This window comes from Mus pahari, chromosome 15, assembly GCF_900095145.1.
Source record: "Mus pahari chromosome 15, PAHARI_EIJ_v1.1, whole genome shotgun sequence".
NCBI lineage: Eukaryota > Metazoa > Chordata > Mammalia > Rodentia > Muridae > Mus > Mus pahari.
This window is the reverse complement of record NC_034604.1, coordinates 9,076,945-9,094,874: the sequence shown is the minus strand read 5'-3', so window position 1 is coordinate 9,094,874 and position 17,930 is coordinate 9,076,945. Positions and strand designations below refer to the sequence as shown.

The window sequence follows — 17,930 nt, the reverse complement described above, 5'->3', positions numbered from 1 at the left end:
GGAAAATTAATGAGGTGCTGCTTTCCATGTTCACTGTGGTGTGTGTGTGTGTGTGTGTGTGTGTGTGTGTGTGTGTGTGTGTGTGCGCGCGTGCGTGCGTGCGCGCGCGCGCGTGTGTGTGTGTGTGTGTGTGTGTGTGTGTGTAAGGAATGATATAGCTATATCCAACAAAATCCCAACTATAGTTCAGTGGACATTTTGTGGGGGAAAGGCCAAACATTCAATGTATTTTAAAGTGAAAAGATTTAGCCAGAAGCTAAATGCTAGTTAGCTCTGTGAGAGAGCTTTACTCTGGTAGCCAATAAACTTTGGAGAATCAGTGGTTCTTCCTCTGCCCTTCCACCTCAGTCTCCCACTTCTCTAAGCTGCTTTCATCTCTCCAGAGCTCACAAGGATCTTCCTGGCATCTGCAGTAGTGGACACCTGTTTTGGGGGCAGTGTATGGCATGGTGCCTGGCACTTTGGGGACATCTCTGTTTCCAGCTCTGAGGTGCTGAGCACAGCAGCCCTTTCTAAAAGCTTGTTGAATAAACACCTACAGTGTGTCTGTCTGTCTTACGAACATACTGGACATCAACAGTGAGCCCAAGGTTGCCAGCTCTTGCTGGTTTCATGCATCTGTGCTCCTTGGTTTGGATTCTGTGGTGGTGAAGGATTGGGTGTGGGGGGGGGGGTGACGAATAGGGGGACAGATGAGAGGAGAATGAGATGGCGAAGAACTGAACCTTGTGATCTTGCGGTTAAGTAGTTGTCAGGTGGCACTGTGAGACCTCAGGGTACAGGGAGGCAGCAGCCTGGGGGAGAAACCACATGGTAGACTTTATGAGCTTCTGGTCATCTTGTGAGGAGTCATTTTCCAGCCCAGAATGCTTTGTTTCCTCTTTAGTGTTGATGGTGGGTCGCTCAGAAAGGCTCTCCTTTTACTACTGTTTGGGTGGAAATGTCCATGAGCTGTACATAAAAGCCAGTCGTATGGATTATGTCATGTAATGGAAGCTGTTTTAATATTTTTAGCAGTTTAAGTGCTGGGCATTGATAAATCAAACTTTTTTTTTCAGTCAATAAAAATAAAAACCAAAACCAAATCAGAGAATAGTAATGACTTCCTTTGTCATGTCACAGTTGTGGCCTGTGTCACATAGTTGCATCTGTTAGAGTCTACTATTTGGCACATTGATAAGGCCAATGGTGTTTACACTAAGCAGGTACAGGATTGGACTGTGTTGTTAATGCCTTTAATAAAGACTGGAAAGTGCACTGTGAGCATTTTAAGACACAGATGGTAGTTTGAATATGCTTGGCTCCCAGAGTGGCACTCTTAGGAGATGTGGCCTTGTTGGAGGAAGTGTGTTACTGTGGAGGTGGGCAACAAGATCCTCCTCCTAACCATGTGGGAACCAGTCTTCTAGAGTCCTTCAGATGAAGATATAGAACTCTCAGCTCCTGCACCATGCCTGCCTGGATGCAGTCTTACTCCTGGCTTGTGGAGCCAGTGGAGTAAACCTCTGAACCTGTAAGCCAGCCCCAATTAAATGTTGTCCTTATAAGACTTGCCTTGGTCACGGTATCTGTATACAGCAGTAAGACCCGTTCTTCAGGGTCCTTTCCCGTATTTACAACTCTCTCCTGCAGCTTAACTTTTTTAAAAATGTATTTGAGTACACTGTCACTGTCTTCAGACACATCAGGAGAGGGTATTGGATCCCATTACTGATTGTTGTGAGCTACGGTGTGGTTGCTGAGAGTTGAACTCAGGACCTCTAGAACAGCAGCAGCCAGTGCTCTTAACTGCTGAGCCATCTCTCCAGTCCCACAACTTAACTTTTTATAGCTGTATGTTTTTACATGTCCTTCTTTGGTATTGTTTCCATGTTCTCTGGGCCTGCCGTTATTGGGTGATCTCAGCTACCTTTTTACATGTTGTGTCTACTGCCCTGTGTACTTGATAAAGAACTAAACAATGTCCTTTTCTTGCTTTTTATTTTTAACAACACTTGTTTCTTATCTCCCTGACACTGGGAGTTCCTTAAGGGTGGAGTCTCTGTGATGAGTTGGTTGATTCACATCACCACAGACTCCATACCATAGGATGTGAGCATTACTAAGCCTCCTCTGTGGTACATATGGTACAGAATTTTAGAGAGGATGTAACTGTTCTTAAACCCCCTCTGTAGTATTTATCATACAGCATTCTAGAGAGGATGTGACTGGTAACCACATCCCTTCTGTAGTGTAAATGGTATAGCATTGGAGAGTGAGAGCAGTGTGTGTCTGGGGCGGGGGGAGGTGTTCTCATTGTCCATTGTGGTATTAAAATGACCTGTCTGCTTACTCAAGCTGTGCATCTAATGAAGGTATATACGAATAAATGAAGTTTATCCTTTAAGTTTTAGATTGACTTTGGGTGGTTTTGTTTGTTTGTTTATTCTCTTTGTTTGTTAAACTACAATGTTAACTACACAGTCCAGGTTCATCTTGAATTCACTATGTAGGTGATGGTCGATTCAAACTCATCCTTCTTTCTCAGTTTCCAAAGAGCCGGATTTAAAGGCAAACACCATTGGGCCTAGATGATGATGATGATGATGATGATGATGATGATGATGGTGGTGGTGGTAGTGGTGGTGTGTGTGTGTGTGTGTATGTGTCTGTCTGTCTGTCTGTCTGTCTGTCTGTCTGTCTTTTCTCTCTCATTTTCTATTAAATAAATGTCTACATTAGAATTTATGGCACATTTTGTGCTTCTTAAGTATTGTGAGGATTTTGTTAGTCAAATATATTTTAAGTGTGTTAGCTCAGCTGCTTGGTTAGATATAAGTGTACCCAGATAAGAAAGATTCAGTCTTTGGAATCAGTAGGCTTGTTGGCAGGCTAGGAAGAGAGTCTGTAGTGTAGGAGACAGTGACGTGTGTGATAAGGTCTTCCAGTCCTCTGCAGCCTCATTCCCAATTTCAGACCCAAGTTTGTCTTCTTTGTAATATTCTCTGTAATCTCTGTTTTACAGTCCATAACAAGACCTCTGTCTCCTTTCTTTGCCCTATCCATAAAGCTCTGCCCTGAGGTTTCTTTGCCTGCACCAAGGACCCTCTGATGTCCTCTCTCCCTGCTTGGATTGTGTGGGCTATCACATAATCTCCTGCTGCATTCTCTTCCCAGATGGACTCAGCTTGCTCAGCTCCAAGCTATGCTTCCTCTCCCATGTCAGTCTCCAGCAACAACTTGCTAGCCATTGCCAACAGTTCTTAATCTTAAGTCCATGGCTATTCCTTCCATCCATTTTTGCTGCCTGCCAAATCTATTATCCAATGGAGACATTGCCTATGTCATTGAGAAACTGTTTTGTTTCCATTGACAAAGCCATGCCTTATGGGCATGTGCTCCCCTGTGCCCTTGTGTGCCTTTGTATTCTATTTCTCTTGTATTCTGTAGACATAGATAACTGGGTCTGTGTGGTGCTTTGAATCAGAAATGTCCCCCCAAGCTCATGTATTTGAACATTTGGTCCCTGGTTTGTGCTACTTGGGAAGGCTGAGGAACGTTTAGGAGGTAGAGCCTTGCTAGAAGAAGCACATCTCTGGGGAGGAAGAGTTCACAGCCTTGCTGCATTTCTGTTCACTCTGCTTCCTGCCTGTGGTTGAAGATGAGCTCCTTTAGCTTCTTACCCTGTCTCACTGCTGCCATTTTTTTCCTTTGCCAGGGACTCTCCCTCTGGAACTGTAAGCCAAAATAAACTCTCCCTGAAGTTGCTTTGGTAGTGGTGTTTATCCCAGCAGTAAAAAAAGTAACTAATGTTGAAGTGTTGCTGTGACAGACCTGACCATGTTGCTTTTTTGGAAGAATGTGGAAGACATTCAAACTTTGGACTAGTAAACTAAGCCAGTAAGCAGTGTTCCTCTATGGTGTCTGGGTTTCTGTCTTGGGTTCACTCAATGGTAGATCAAGATGTATTCCTTTCCTCCCATGCTTGTTTTGGAATGAGAATGGACTCCATGAGCTCACATGTTTCAATGTATGGTCCCTTAGTGGTGGAACTGTTTGGGAAGGATTAGGAAGCATGCTCTTGTTGGAGGAGGTGTGTCACTAGGGACAAGGTGTGAAGTTTCAAGACTAGTGCCATTCCCATTGTGCCCCTCTGTTTCCTTGTGATGGAAGGATGGCTCTTGGCTGTCCCTGCTGACATGCCTTTGTTTTGCCATCATGGATCATAAGCTAAGTTAAATGCTTTCTTTTATGAATGACCTTGGGCATGCCATTTGTCACAACAGAAAAGTAACTGAGACACCTCCACAAGTTAAGGACTATGGCTGTGATAATCACCATGACTGAAACCAATCCTTCTGTGCCTCGAGTTCTAGCCCCTGTCACTCACGTAAAGGCATCTTTCTTTACCCAGCCATCTGTGGTTCCTTGTCCTCATCAATATCTATTGAAACATCTGTCCTTGGCCATCAATTGCCTCCACTGCTGTTCTTGTGTTCATGCCTACAACAGGCATTCCTAATGCTCTTTTCCCTCATGTACTGGTGTCGTATCCACATTCTTCCCACAGCTTTGATATAGTCGAGGAACCTCTTCTTTTTCCTTCTTCACACTCTAGACTTGCACATGTTCTGCCTACAGGCTAGTGTAACCACACATGACCAAGCAAAGCTATAAAAGTATGGCATCCAGAAAAGCCATAAACTTACTTTAAACATGAGAGCTTTCTAGAGTGTGAACTTTGTGACAACATGATGTTGCCATGTCAAGACTTGATAAGCCATGACTGCTCTTCATGTGGTCTCCAGACCAGTAACATGGAGATCTCCTGAGAGTTTAGTAGTTACATACAACCTGAGGGCCCAGTTCAAAGAGAACTTGCTCATCTGTGCTTGTACAACTCTTGGTGACTCAGATGTACATCACAGCCCATGTGGCATTGATACCACGCCTTTAGACTTTGCCCGCATTTTGATAACTACCAGCTCTGCATCTCCAGTCTCACTCTACACCTGGTCTCCCAGCTCATCCAGATACTTCCTTGCTTAGTACTTACTGTCTGCCTGGGATGCCTACATACCATTAGGTGTCTGAGAGAGAACACTGGCCCTCCCACAAGTTTGACCTCTACATTTTGGTAAGTAGAGGGTCTGCATTACCACTCAAAGAGGCCAGTGTTGAATGAACCCTTGCATGATCCACCAGAGATTCTATCTCTTCTCTTCACATTCCACCCATCATCAAATCCTGTCAGATCGACCTTTAAAGGACAGCAGGATCTGGACATGTGTGCTTGTCTCCCCAGTGCCAGTCTCCTTCGTGTGTCAGCTGCCTGGTCTCAGTAGCTCTCCAATGGCCTCCCTGCTTGTACCTTAGATCACACAGGATTTATTACTGGATACTGAGGGATCCTTTGTAGGCTTGGATCTGCATTGCCTTTGCACAGAGCCCTCCAATGGCCATAATAGGTGCTAGCATCTTAGGGACCTGGTTCTCTGCCACTTTTTCACAACTGCCTTGTCACCTCCCTTGTTCCAGTCATACTGAACCAATGCTAGGCTTAAATTTACTGTGTGTACCCTCAGGCCTCTGATCTTTGTTCTTTCCTTTTCTTGGAAGTCTCTTAGCCAAGGCATTTATAGTTTGAATATCTCCCTTTTTGTTTTTTTCTGTTTATGGACATTGTTACAGTCATTTTGTATTCTGGTAATGTCTTTCACATAGTAAGCATCGGTTGATTGCACACAACGAGACTATAAACTACTTAATGGGGGAGGTACTTGTGTTAAGTTCAAAGATGTTAGTCAAAGAAGTGCTCAGCAAATATGAATTGGGCGAGTAAGAGCTACCCTTGCCTAGCCGCTCCCCCCTTTTGGGCCCCACAGATACGACTCTGCTCTCTCAGTAGGTCTCCTAGTCACATCCTTTTCTCTGTTTTTCACACATTATGTCCCTAGGTGTACTGAGAAGAAGATCTCCAGACATATGCCCTCATAATTGCTAGAACTTGTAAACAGAACCTCATTTGCAACAGAATCTTTGCAGATATTATTAATTAGGGTCTTTGCAGTGCAGAGACCATTAGCTTTCTGGGTTCCAGAAGGCAGATTACATAGCTACGTAAGGAGAGGTGACATGGAGGTAGCTAGAGATTGGATTAAGAGCTTGCAACACCTGCACCCATGCAGATGGGAAGAGACTCAAGGGTCTTCTCTAGAGCCCCCAGGTACAGAACCAGTCTGATTTTGACTCAGGGAAGCTGATGTTGAACATTGGGACTCCCAAATTCTTAAATCCTTTCTGTGATTTTAATCTAAGTCTGTAGTTAAGAGTACCATGGGCAATGATATTATCAGGGCTATATGCAAAGTTTAAATCAGATGTTAGTCATCATCTTGTAAAACAATTACTGACTCCTGTCAGCTGTGGGTTCAAGTTCACACTCCGTGGTCTGACCTTGTGTAACCCCAGTCTCTGAGGACTCTATCTTGCTCTGTGACTACCCTTCTCTCTGCCTGTGCCACAGTATCTTGACCACATACCTTCAGCACTCGGTTCTTAGCAACACCCAGTGTTCTGCCTTGCCTTGAAGTCATTGGCTTTATCCTTCCTGCTGAAGCCTGTTTGTCAGGTTTTCTCAGAAGCTGGCCCTGCCTTCCCTAAGAGCTCCCCCCAAATTCTCAAACATTCTCAAACAGATGTGCTTACAGATATGTATGTCTTCCATTGTTATGAATGTTGAGTCCTTGGGGGGCACCAGCCATATCTCATTAAGCTCTCCAAACTGTCTCTGAAGCTAGTCTTAGTGTGTTGTAGGTACTTTACAAATGCTGGTTTGTTGGTCACATGAAACTCCCTTCCAAAGTACAATTACTCTGTAACTGGGCTCCAGCTGCAGAATTACTAGATGCATCTGTGATCGTCATGAAGATAGGGTAGAAGGGGCTGTCAACCAAGACTAATTGGGAACGTGAGATTTCGTACTCAGGTACATTAAGGTTTTCCAAAGCATGTTGTGGTTCATATAATTCTTCAACTATATGCAAAGATCTTTCGAGTTGAAGAAAACTGAATAGATTTATTCCTTAGGGACCAGCAAGTACTTTTGAGAAGCTCTTGTCACAAGCATCTGCAGGCCTTGACCTCAGACTCCCTCTGGGGAGGATGTCTAGAATGTCTGTGACCCAAATCCATGGCCAAGATTCTGCCTCATGCTCTCCTTAGTCCCTTATAAATTACTACAGCAGTCTTTTGGCAACCACCCCTGGAATCATCATTTCAGTTCATAATTTAAGTAGGACTGTGATCAGTTTTATTTCTTTATTCTGCTCACTTATTTATTACTGTTATTTTTGAGTTTATGCAGTTATGCCTACAGCCAAATAAAATTGTGGCACTGACATTTAAAGCTATACCTTGGGCTATTCCAGGCATCATAAGAGCAGCTCTAATTCATGGATAACCATTAACAATGAAAGCTTTAAATCGAGCCTGCACTTCTTCCTCTTCCTGTAACCTTAAGAGGAGAAAACATGATTTGGATGTTGTCACAGTTCTTCCATGTCAGAATACTTATCAGGACAGCCCAAGGGAATTATTGGCAAGTTTATAATGTGAATTTTCTGACCTGTTCGTCCAGCCTTTTAGTGGTAGGAAGGATTAATTAGTCAACACCTGAAACACTCCTGTACTCTGAAAAAGCAAAGGTAAGGAATATCTTAATTCTAGAGTAATGTTGGAGTTACTGTAACCCTGTCATACTTGGACCATGCTATTTTGGTTAGAAAGGGGATTGTGTTAATCACATTTTGTCACTGTGACAAAATGCCTGAGCAAATCAACTAAGAGGAGGAAAAGGTGATTTTAGACCAGAATTGACTGGCTCAATGTCATTTGGCCTAAAGTGACACAGAACGTCCCAGTGTGCTTTAATAGGAGGGAATCTATGACAGAGGACACTGCTCACTGCATAATGGCTTGGGAGTGGCAAGGGGTGAGGGCGGGTACCCAGAACAGGATGCATTCTTCAAAGTTCCTAGTAGTCTGCCTTCTCCTTCAGGCCCCGCCTTCCACCTCCCCCACAATGGGCAGCAGGGGATGAACACACTGCTCAGACAGAGCCCTGCTGTGTAATCACTTCTCTGAAGGTGCCTTTGATCCACAAGAGTGGAGTGGACTTCAGAGCCAACCACGGTGCCACATTCAATTGGAACTGTGTTGAGAATAGTTCTGACTTCTAATATGATCAGAGCCTTAAACATCTGGGTAATTACCACATTAAAAATGTTAGAGGGCTTCCTGTTGTCTCTGCCCTTCTATTAATGTTACTACCGTTTATTTAGCCAGAGATTGTTGTGTCCCTCGGCTTCTCCACAGTGTTTTGTTGCTGTACTTTTTCTGTAAACTATAGCTTCCATGACAACTCGCTGACTCCTTTAGGAACTACACCAGGTTTCCCATTCATTGTCTTTAGGCTAGATGGATATTCCCAATTGCCCTGAGGAAGATCTGGGAGTGATGCCAGAAATATCAGAGTCCCCTTGCTCTATTTTTCAGGGACCAGTGAGGCATCCTAAAAGTTCTGAGTTTATTTGTATATCATAGGGTCATAATTGTAGGGGAAAGTTCAGAAATAAGGTAAATGGCTAATATGGTGTGAACTATATATTGTTAAAATCAACTTCTTGTGATTGCATTTAAAAATATTAGAAAAAAATTAATGAGATTAGTAAAAAGTCAGTGGAGGCAATTATGATCGCATATGATCTTTTGGAAGTGATCCCGAGGTCAGAGCTGACCCGCCTAGAATCCAGTTCATGTATTAAATGTGTAAGGCCTTTGGCTTGTCAGGGTTTGTTTGGAGTTACATTTTTGTCTTTGTATTTTTGTTGTTACTTTTTTATTGTAAGATTTAGAAATTTTACATAAATTGCTCATCCTTTGTAAGCACTTTTGAGTATGCTGTGTGTTAGGATTAGGTCAGTTCACATCACTGTCACCATTCCCGTCTGAGTGTGTCCCTTTTCATGACTGTAACAACTGTTTGAGATGATTCACTTAATGAGGTGAGGCTTATTTGGGCTCCCAGTTCTGCAGGATTCGGTCCACTCTCAGCTTTTCAGTTGGCCACATCACTTTTAGGCCCATAGCACAGAGCTTATCGTGATGCAAGCACACACTGAAGCAGAACTGTACCCCTCAGTGAGAAAGAGGCATGAGAAACATCTTTAATGATCTATCCCTGTTACACCTCAGTTATGTTCTATCACTGAAGACACCATGATCGGGGCACCTCTTATAAAAGGAAGCATGTAATTGAGAGATTAAATAGTTTGGCTCTGGGGTTCTCCTTTTGAAACAGTGTAGCTCTGGAAATGGGTGGATGCGTGTGTGTTAAAGGTGTGCGCATGAAGAATAGGTTCCTGTTGCTGGTGCAGTCTTTGTTATACTGAAATATTAGGCCTGGTACCTCGCTGCTGGCCATGAGGTTCCATGCTTTCTACTTTCATACATGATCAACTTCATACCCATGAGGTAAGAAGCACTTGTTAGAAAACAGAATTCTGTTCCCTCCCCTATAAGCCAGAGGGAGGCTGCTCTTGATTTGCTCTCCGTCCTCTGTCTTCTGCCTGCTTCTGCTGCTTTTTTAAATCCTATGTCATATGTATATGATGCACGCTCCTTCCTGCATCTTCCCTTGCTGTTTTATAAGCATCTTTTTGCTCCAGTATTGGCTCATACCTACCTCTTACCTGGTATGGCAGTTTCTGTGATGTCACACTGTCATTCTCCTCCCTGTCAGCTTACTCAGCCCTTTGCTGACACTGTTCTCTACTATGAGGATGGACTGACGCCTGATGGCCACTGTCCCCATTCTGACTTCTGTTACTGTACCTGCAACAGTTTACTGAGCACATTTGTTCCCCTCACAGTGTGCTTCTGCTGGACCATGGGTAGCTGCCAGGGCTTACGGTTTGGGAATCTTTTGTGCCTGCTTTGCATATGGTTCCTAGGAAGGGAGAGGTAAATTGAGCAGTGTCAGAGAGGGTAGAGGAGTCACAGTTAGAATTGAACAATGGCCACTAGACTCAGCAGAATAGAGGTAGTTAGTAACCTTTGTCAGAGCTTTTTAACTGATAGTCCAGACGGAGGAGGCGCTAGGGAGGGGGTAAGGGCGGGGAAGAGGAAGGGGGAGGAACAGAAAGATGACAAAGAGAAGGGACACAGGGAGTTGCCAGGTACCACTAGCCAGAGAGGACAAGTGTCTGTAGTGCCATCTGATTCTGTGTCCCTGGGATGAGCATGGTGGTCCCATGTGCATATTTCTAAAATGACCAAAACACACAAAAGTGGGACCTCAGCTTATGTATGTGCCACACTGAGATCTAATATGGAGAAAGTCGGTCTTTGCTCAGAGAAGCTCTTACCTCTCTATCTCTTGTTTACTGTTTACTGCACATCTCTTTAGTTTAAAAACAGACCATGAGCAAAGCTTTGTAAGGAGGGAAGTCCCTTTCTGTCATTTGTGTCTCTTAAATTTCAAACACAGAGTATCTTGTGTATAGCAATGTTTCAGAAAAAAAAAAAAGCCTAAGGACTACTTGATTGCTTTTATATTTTTGACATCTAAATTACATAGTACAACTGCATTTCAAATCCTACTAAGACAAAGCTGTTTAAACTCTTGAAATTCGTGATAGAGACCAATCAATTGCAGGCTGCATCGTGGAGCTCCACACGCTGCAGCACAGAGCTCCATACGCTGCAGCACAGGGCTCCGTAAGCTGCATCATGGAGCTCCATACGCTGCAGCACAGAGCTCCGTACGCTGCAGCACAGAGCTCATGAGCCTCTTCTGGCTGATGGGTTCCCAGCTCTGCCTCAGGCTTGTCTCAGAAGCCCCTGTTAGAAGTGTTTTCACTTCTAGCATTTACCACCACAGCCTTCAGGACAAAGGTGACATTAGATACTATCACCTTGCTGCCCACAATTTAAAGCTTACTAGTGATTTCTGGAATCTTCTATGTAGTTGTTGAACCACAGTTGACCTCAAGGAGCTAAAACCATGGTATCTTAGTTTGGGTTTCCATTGCTCTCAAGAGGCATCATGACCAAGGCAACTTTTATAAAGGACAATATTTAATTGGGGCTGACTTATAGGTTCGGAGGTTCAGTCCATTATTGTCATGGCAGGAAGCATGGCAGCATCCAGACAGTCATGGCACTAGAGAAGGAGCCAAGAGCTCTACATCTTTATCTGAAGGCACCCAGGAGGAACCACCATCCTCAGGCAGCTAAGAGGAAGCTCTCTTTGCCCACCGCCACAGTGACACATTTCCCTCAACAAGGCTACACCTCCTAGTAGTGCCACTCCCTGGACCAAGCATATTGAAGTTAACACACATGGCAAGCCAAACAGTGTGTGTGGGAGGACTACTAGTGTGTGTCTGTATGGTGGTGCATGAGAGAACAAAGCTGTGGCCTTTCTACAAGTTGGACTCAAGGTGTACTATATGGTGCAAGCAGCTATGGTACAACTGGCACTGTTTGCTTCTGAATCAACATAATGGAATCGCAATAAGACTCCATGCATTGAGCTAAGTGCTAGCATATAGTAGAGAAAAAAAAAAAGCCTAAGCTACTTGCTGCTGGGCTACATGCGTAGCAGGTGGGAGTTCTGCACTAACACGAACCAAGCCGGTTATTCCAGCTGTGCAAGGCAAGTTTCTTAGAACTGAGCACAAGAGGGTAGAGTCAAACAGGAGGTCACAGATGGTCTTTGAATAGTGTTTGACCAGAAACAGAGGCCTTCTGTGAAAAAGGCTTCTAGAGAATGAGTGGCTACTGCTTTGAGCAGAAACAAACTATTCAGGAATAAGTGGTCAAACTGGGGTTTGGGTCCCAAGTTCCTACTTGCAAGCCAGGAGATTGTTAACATACTTATTTGATGGTAATTCAGAGCCTTGTCTCACCTTTTGCAAAGTATCCTGAGGATGCTCAGAGACTACATGGACCATGAGAGTCTCGGCAGATGCTGTAGATGGTACAGAAGTGAATCATCTTCTTGGTCCCCAGCAAGCAGAAGGCTCCATTCATTCTGAGATCCTAGGCAACTAGAAATGTCCTTAGAACAACTGCCTCACAACTGATGTATGGACATGAAAGTTCAGATGGATCATGCAGAGCAGTGTTGTTAAAATTGCCTTTACTTTTGTTTCTGCAGGATTTGATGACTTAAACTTCTCTTAAGTGCAACGCTGTAGATATTCCTTCTTATACAAATTTTTAAAACTGAATCTTTTTTGGGGTATGCTAAAGTTAAGATGCCTTGAGAAGGAGAGAATAGAAATTTGGGGGTGGGAGACTACTGAATATGATTTCTTAAAGAACTCAGCAGTCTTTGGCTCTCCCTAAGTATGTATAATCAGTTTAACTGTAACTTTATATAAGTGTCCATCTGTCACATAAGTTCATGTGAGCTGTAATGGGAACAGGTTCTCTGAAATCCCGAGGAGGTGTTTGCGGATGGATTAAGAAAGGACAAAGTAGGCTGCTTGAGTTTCACAGCCCGATGCAATGTGTGGAGGGAGATAGCCATTATTAGTGACGCCTTTGCACCCAAGTTCAGTACATTCATCATGAGCCTGCTCTGCCACAGGTTCTGAGTCCGAGGGGTCGCTGACTTGCCTGGAAGCTGTGACAGCACACTCCTTTGAAGAGAACGAAGTGCCTGTGAGCAGTGGAAAACACAGAATGTCTGAAGGAAAAGACTGTGGTGGGGGAGACGCGCTCTCCAATGGCATCAAAAAGCACAGGTATGGAGGCTCGGATAGTACTCAGCCATCATGGTCACACAGCTTGGCTTAAAAGCAAATGCTTTCCTCTGCTTCCTCCCCAGTGCTGGGTGTTTATGTTTATGTTGGCAGGACTGGAGGAACTCTTTCTTTGTCCACTTGGAGGAAATGTCCCCTGTCCGTTCAGAGGCAGAGCTAGAGCTTGGTTCTGGCCCCCAGGCTTTCAGGAAGTGTCTGATCCTTCGGTTGGGAGTGAGGCTCTCAGAGGCACCCATTGAAACGGATGCTCTGTTCCAGCTCATCATCCATCTTTTATGACTCTGCCTCCCAATGCTATTTTGGTTCCTAGTCATTTGATCTTCTTGTTGGTTTTAAGAGCGAATAGTAATGTTGCCAGCCTGCTGTCACAATCTAGTTAAATTTAAACAAAGGCTGTTACTAAGGTCCAGGATTTGCTGAACACATTCATTTTATATGTTCTAATGACATTAGTGTTTTATTTCCCCAGTGGGTTCATGCAAGAGATTGTCCCAAATGATGAGATGTAACAGACACCATAGTTCTCTGGTTTCTGAACAAGTTCACAGAGTGGTAGAGTGTAATTTTATAAAATTACTATCAAGTGGGTTATCCTGTTGTCTTCATGAGGAGATACTAGCAGTTAATTTCTCCAACAATATTCTGTTTTATAACTATAGATTGTATAACACCATGATTCTGACCACAGCTGCCTCAAGCATTGTTCAGTGCTGCTCTGATGTGTGCATTCCCTTGTTTAAAAGTTTCTAAGTTTGCATTTCTTTGAAAAAAAAGTGGATTTTTAAATACTGAAAAGTTCATGTGACACTGACTTAGAAACTGATTAGATTAAAGCAGTTTTCCTTTGTAGATCCTTACACTTTAATGGCTTCACTGCTACAGATGATGTGGCTCATAGTGTCTTCTACAACTCTTGTCCATAGTCAGAAGCAGTAACTTTGTCACATAGGACTGACGTGTGTGTGTGTGTGTGTGTGTGTGTGTGTGTGTGTGTGTGTGTGTGTGTGTATCTAGGACATGAGATACTTCCTAGTAAGCCCTAGATGGATATCTGTAAGAGACACAGCCAGTTACTAAACACATCTTGTGTTATCAGTGTCAAGACAAGCAAAATCTTTGGTAAAATAAAAAACAATCTGAGTTCTTGAGATAGTTATTAAAAATACCCAAATAAGTACAGTGCCAGGGGCCAAGAAGCTGCTCTGGGCCATGGCCTCTGGGACTCCCCTCTGGCCTTTAACCCTTCTGTATATGTGCTGTCACAAGATGGTAGCTATTTTGTATTTAAAGTGATTATGCTGTACTAATGTTTTCTGATCTCTTAATCAAACCCAAAAGGGTACAAATATGCAACTCGGAATTGTTAAGATCAATTCAAGCCAAGTTGTATGGAGAGAAGATATAAGTAACCACAGGCCTAACCAGAAAAGTTACATTTATAATTAAGGGGCATCCTATTAAAATGGTAATTGTAATAACTTGTTCTTCTCTTACTCTGTTTCATCAGAAGTACAGAAGTTCAGAAATTGTCAGAAGTCTTACTAATTGCAGGCTTGGAAAAGGTAGCTTTGACATGCTCATGTTTTGTAAGACTCAACTATAGCCAGGGGATATGTGGGTATATATGGATTAAAAATTGTTTTTCTTTCAAATAAAAAATGAGAACCTTTACTAATTATAAACCCATCTTAACTGATATACTGATAATTTTATAAAAGTACTTCAACCATTTTTCTAATTTTTCATGAAACTATTTGTCCAATAGAAAGATAATTTAACAATGGTTAAAATCTCACTCCATTCATTTAGACAGGACCCATTTTTTTCTGATACAAAATATACCTTAGTTGACAGGTCAGTGCTCAACCTCTACCATACTGCATTCAGTTACAGTGACAAGGCTTTCTTGCCATCTGGGCCAGATTCCAAACGAGCAGTTCTTTGTACTTGCACCTAATTTCTTTTGAGCTCTGATCTTTTAACTTGTAGTACTTTCCCCCAGATACTTCTCCTTGGTAAACATATGGGTTTTAGCATGTCACTGAATATAATGTAAAAATACAAAGCAGGTAGTAAGTGGCTGCTGGACTCAGTGGAGGTTCTGAGAATGCCATTCCCTGTATCAGCAGCATCCACAGTTAGAGGACACAAGTGATCCTTCCTAGCAGAGGGCGAGCTGCAGTGTCAACTGCTACAGCAAGTGCTTAGACTAAGACAAGACAAGGCAGTCACAACATCAGAAATCAGACATGGTCTTGATTCATTAATTTTTAAACATTTTTTTAATTGAGAGCCCATAGCCAGAGACACAGCACACAAGAACTTGAGAAATAAAATTGTCATTATCCACAGATGACATAATTGTTTATATAGAAGACAATATCCATAGAAAAATTGTGAAAGTTAGTAAAAAATATTTGGCGAGGTTGTTGCATACTGAATTACATTTTTGTGAATTATCAACAGAAACTGGAATTAAAACTAGAGGAAAAGAAATACTTGGAGCAACTACTAGAAGTCACAAGCTTATCAATTTTGGCTACCCCCCCCCCCAAATCCACCCACACAGTAAGAATAAGATACAGATAATTTTGAAAATGAATACTCATTGTCATAAAGGTCCTCTTGCCAGACTGATCTGTGGATATAATACAATTTTAGTTCAAGCTACCTTCTTTGTCCTTGGAAGCTGTGAAATGGGTTCTGAAGTGTATACTGAAGCACAGAGGGTTTTCAAGAGTCAAAACCAGGAACTAGATCACATGAAAGGATACTGTTTTCTCTACTGAATGTCAAGGTCTGTGACAAAACACTTAGTTCAGACTTTTCTAGGAGATAGATTGACTTATAGAAAGTCATCATATGGAGGAAAACTGGTCCTATAATAAAGCTAGCATGGCAGATCAGTGAGGGAAAGAAAAAATGGAGGGTGTTCGTGGCGGTGGTATGGAATAATTAGTAATCATCTACTTGGGGAAGGGTAAGAATGAACTCTCTCATAGACAGGTCCCTCCAGGTTCACTATTTCCAGGTTTAACCTACTGTATGGAAAGTACTTTCAAAAGTTGAAATAATTGTTTTATGTTAGGTATTATTATAAGTAATCTAGAGATCATTTAAATACACAGAAGTCATATTTAGGTTTCTATGCACATAGGACACAATCTTATATAGTTGACATCAGGAACTGCAGATTTTCATATCAGGCTCAGGGCAGATTCCAAGGCATAGCTGCGTATAATTATAAATCCAAGACGAACTGAACCCCTAAATGTGAAACTTAAATAGCTTCATAATGAGGTGGAGAAAGATTTCTCACAGCAGAAATGGCGGATTGTGTATTTCATCTGATGTTAATTAACGCAGGTTCACTTATCTGTTAATCTGGGTGAGGCTCTGTCTTAAATATGGATTGCAAGCGTTTGTTATGCTGACATCCATGATGGTAGACACACATGATGGTAGCTTCCCTGCTTTCCATGACTGTGTGTGATGTGAATTCTTGGGAAGCTGAAGAGAGAGGAATGCTCTAACAGTTGTGTTCTATGATGAAGAAGTCGAAAACTATAATCTATGTCAGTATTTTCCAGAAAGTATAAATGTATTGAGGGAACGTGAAGTGTTAGTACATATTCTGCCATCACTGGAGCTGAAGGCACGCTCTTTTGGGGCTGCCTTACTGGGTCCTGTTATCTACCACCCTTCCGACCGTTACCCCATCCCAGTCACTTCAACCCCTAACACTAGGTAGGAGAGAAAGATGGCTAAAGCGGGAAGGGAAGGGGCGTAGGCCTCTTTAGATTACTTTCTGCTGATTGAGAGGATTGAGTTCCTGGAAGCAAGTCCAGTCTCCATTTTCAGGACATTTCCAACCAGCAGTTCAGCAAAACAGCAATCCCACAGTAGCAAGTACAGCAGCCAGGGGAGCAGCAGCCAAGACAGCCCCCTGGGGCTCGCGCATTTACCTCTCAGGAGTCCTCAGAATTTCAAACAAACTATCAGCAGATGACAGAAACCATGCCCTTCCTAGAAGAGGAGACAATCGTGACTGTGGACAATCTGCAGTAGCCCCATATCTCACACCTTGGATTAAAAAAACCTACCATATTCATATAATATAACTGGGTTTTTAAAGAAACCAAAATTCCCACTACACTGGAGCCATCGGAGAAAGAGCAAGAACTTTGTCCAGAATCCGGCAGGTTTATAGAAGAGTCTAGAGACAGCAGGGAGGCTGTGTTCTCTCTTGTCTTAAAGGTAGATGTTTGGGATGGAAGGAGAGAGCAGCAGGGGAGATCTTCAAGCAGTCTAGGCATGGGCATCCCCTGACCAGCTGAACACCCCACAGAGCACTAAGAAACAGCCTGCCATGCCAACTCAGTGGGGTGTCCTGTGAGCAGTGTGGAGGTTGGGCAAGGGTTTCACTGTGCTGGAATGTAGACTGACTTGCTAGTCAGTAAACTACAGTGTCTGCTCCTGGAAGCCAGTGCACACTGGGCACCTGGAAGCCAGTGCACACTGGGCTCCTGGAACCCAGTGCACACTGGGCNCCAGTGCACACTGGGCTCCTGGAACCCAGTGCACACTGGGCACCTGGAACAGACTGGCAGCTTAGATGGCAGGAGCTGAAGCAGAGACCTCAATCTCAGCATCCGCTCAGGTTGCAGGACTTTCATCTGCAAAATTACATTCCAGGTCCTCCCCACAAAGCTGGGTGCCAGCTTGACACATGGGACTAGTCATGAGGGACTAGTCATAAGGGACTACTCAAGAGATTTTAAGACTTCATCTAAGAACAGCAAGCTGGCAGGCTTGGAGTCACTTTGAGTGTTAGGAAGAAACAGAAGGTAGGCTGGACTGCTTTTTGAGAGGAATTTCTGAGGAAAAGTGTGACCTCCTACCATGTAGAGCTCATCCATTCCTATGCTATGCTGGAAAGAGGTGGTGAAGAAGCTGGTCTTTGGAAGCAGGACTGAAGCCCGGGAACCCACAGGCCCACCCATGCTCCTGAGATGCCTTCTTGTAGCCCAGAGGTGCTTTAGATAGATAGATGGTTAGTTAGATAGATAGTTAGATAGATAGATAGTTGGTTAGTTAGATAGATAGATAGATGGTTAG

General features: G+C 43.2%; 1 protein-coding gene across 6 annotated transcripts in view; it reads left to right on the top strand.

Annotated features, from left to right (window-relative positions):
- The window catches only part of Osbpl1a (oxysterol binding protein like 1A), a 187,612-nt gene that overhangs the window by 113,253 nt on the left and 56,429 nt on the right, over positions 1-17,930 (top strand). For all 6 annotated transcript variants that reach the window (XM_021215014.2, XM_029546728.1, XM_029546729.1 and 3 more), the window contains one exon: positions 12,638-12,794. In XM_021215014.2, the coding sequence (XP_021070673.1) occupies positions 12,638-12,794 (157 nt within the window). The remainder of the gene's footprint in view (positions 1-12,637; positions 12,795-17,930) is intronic.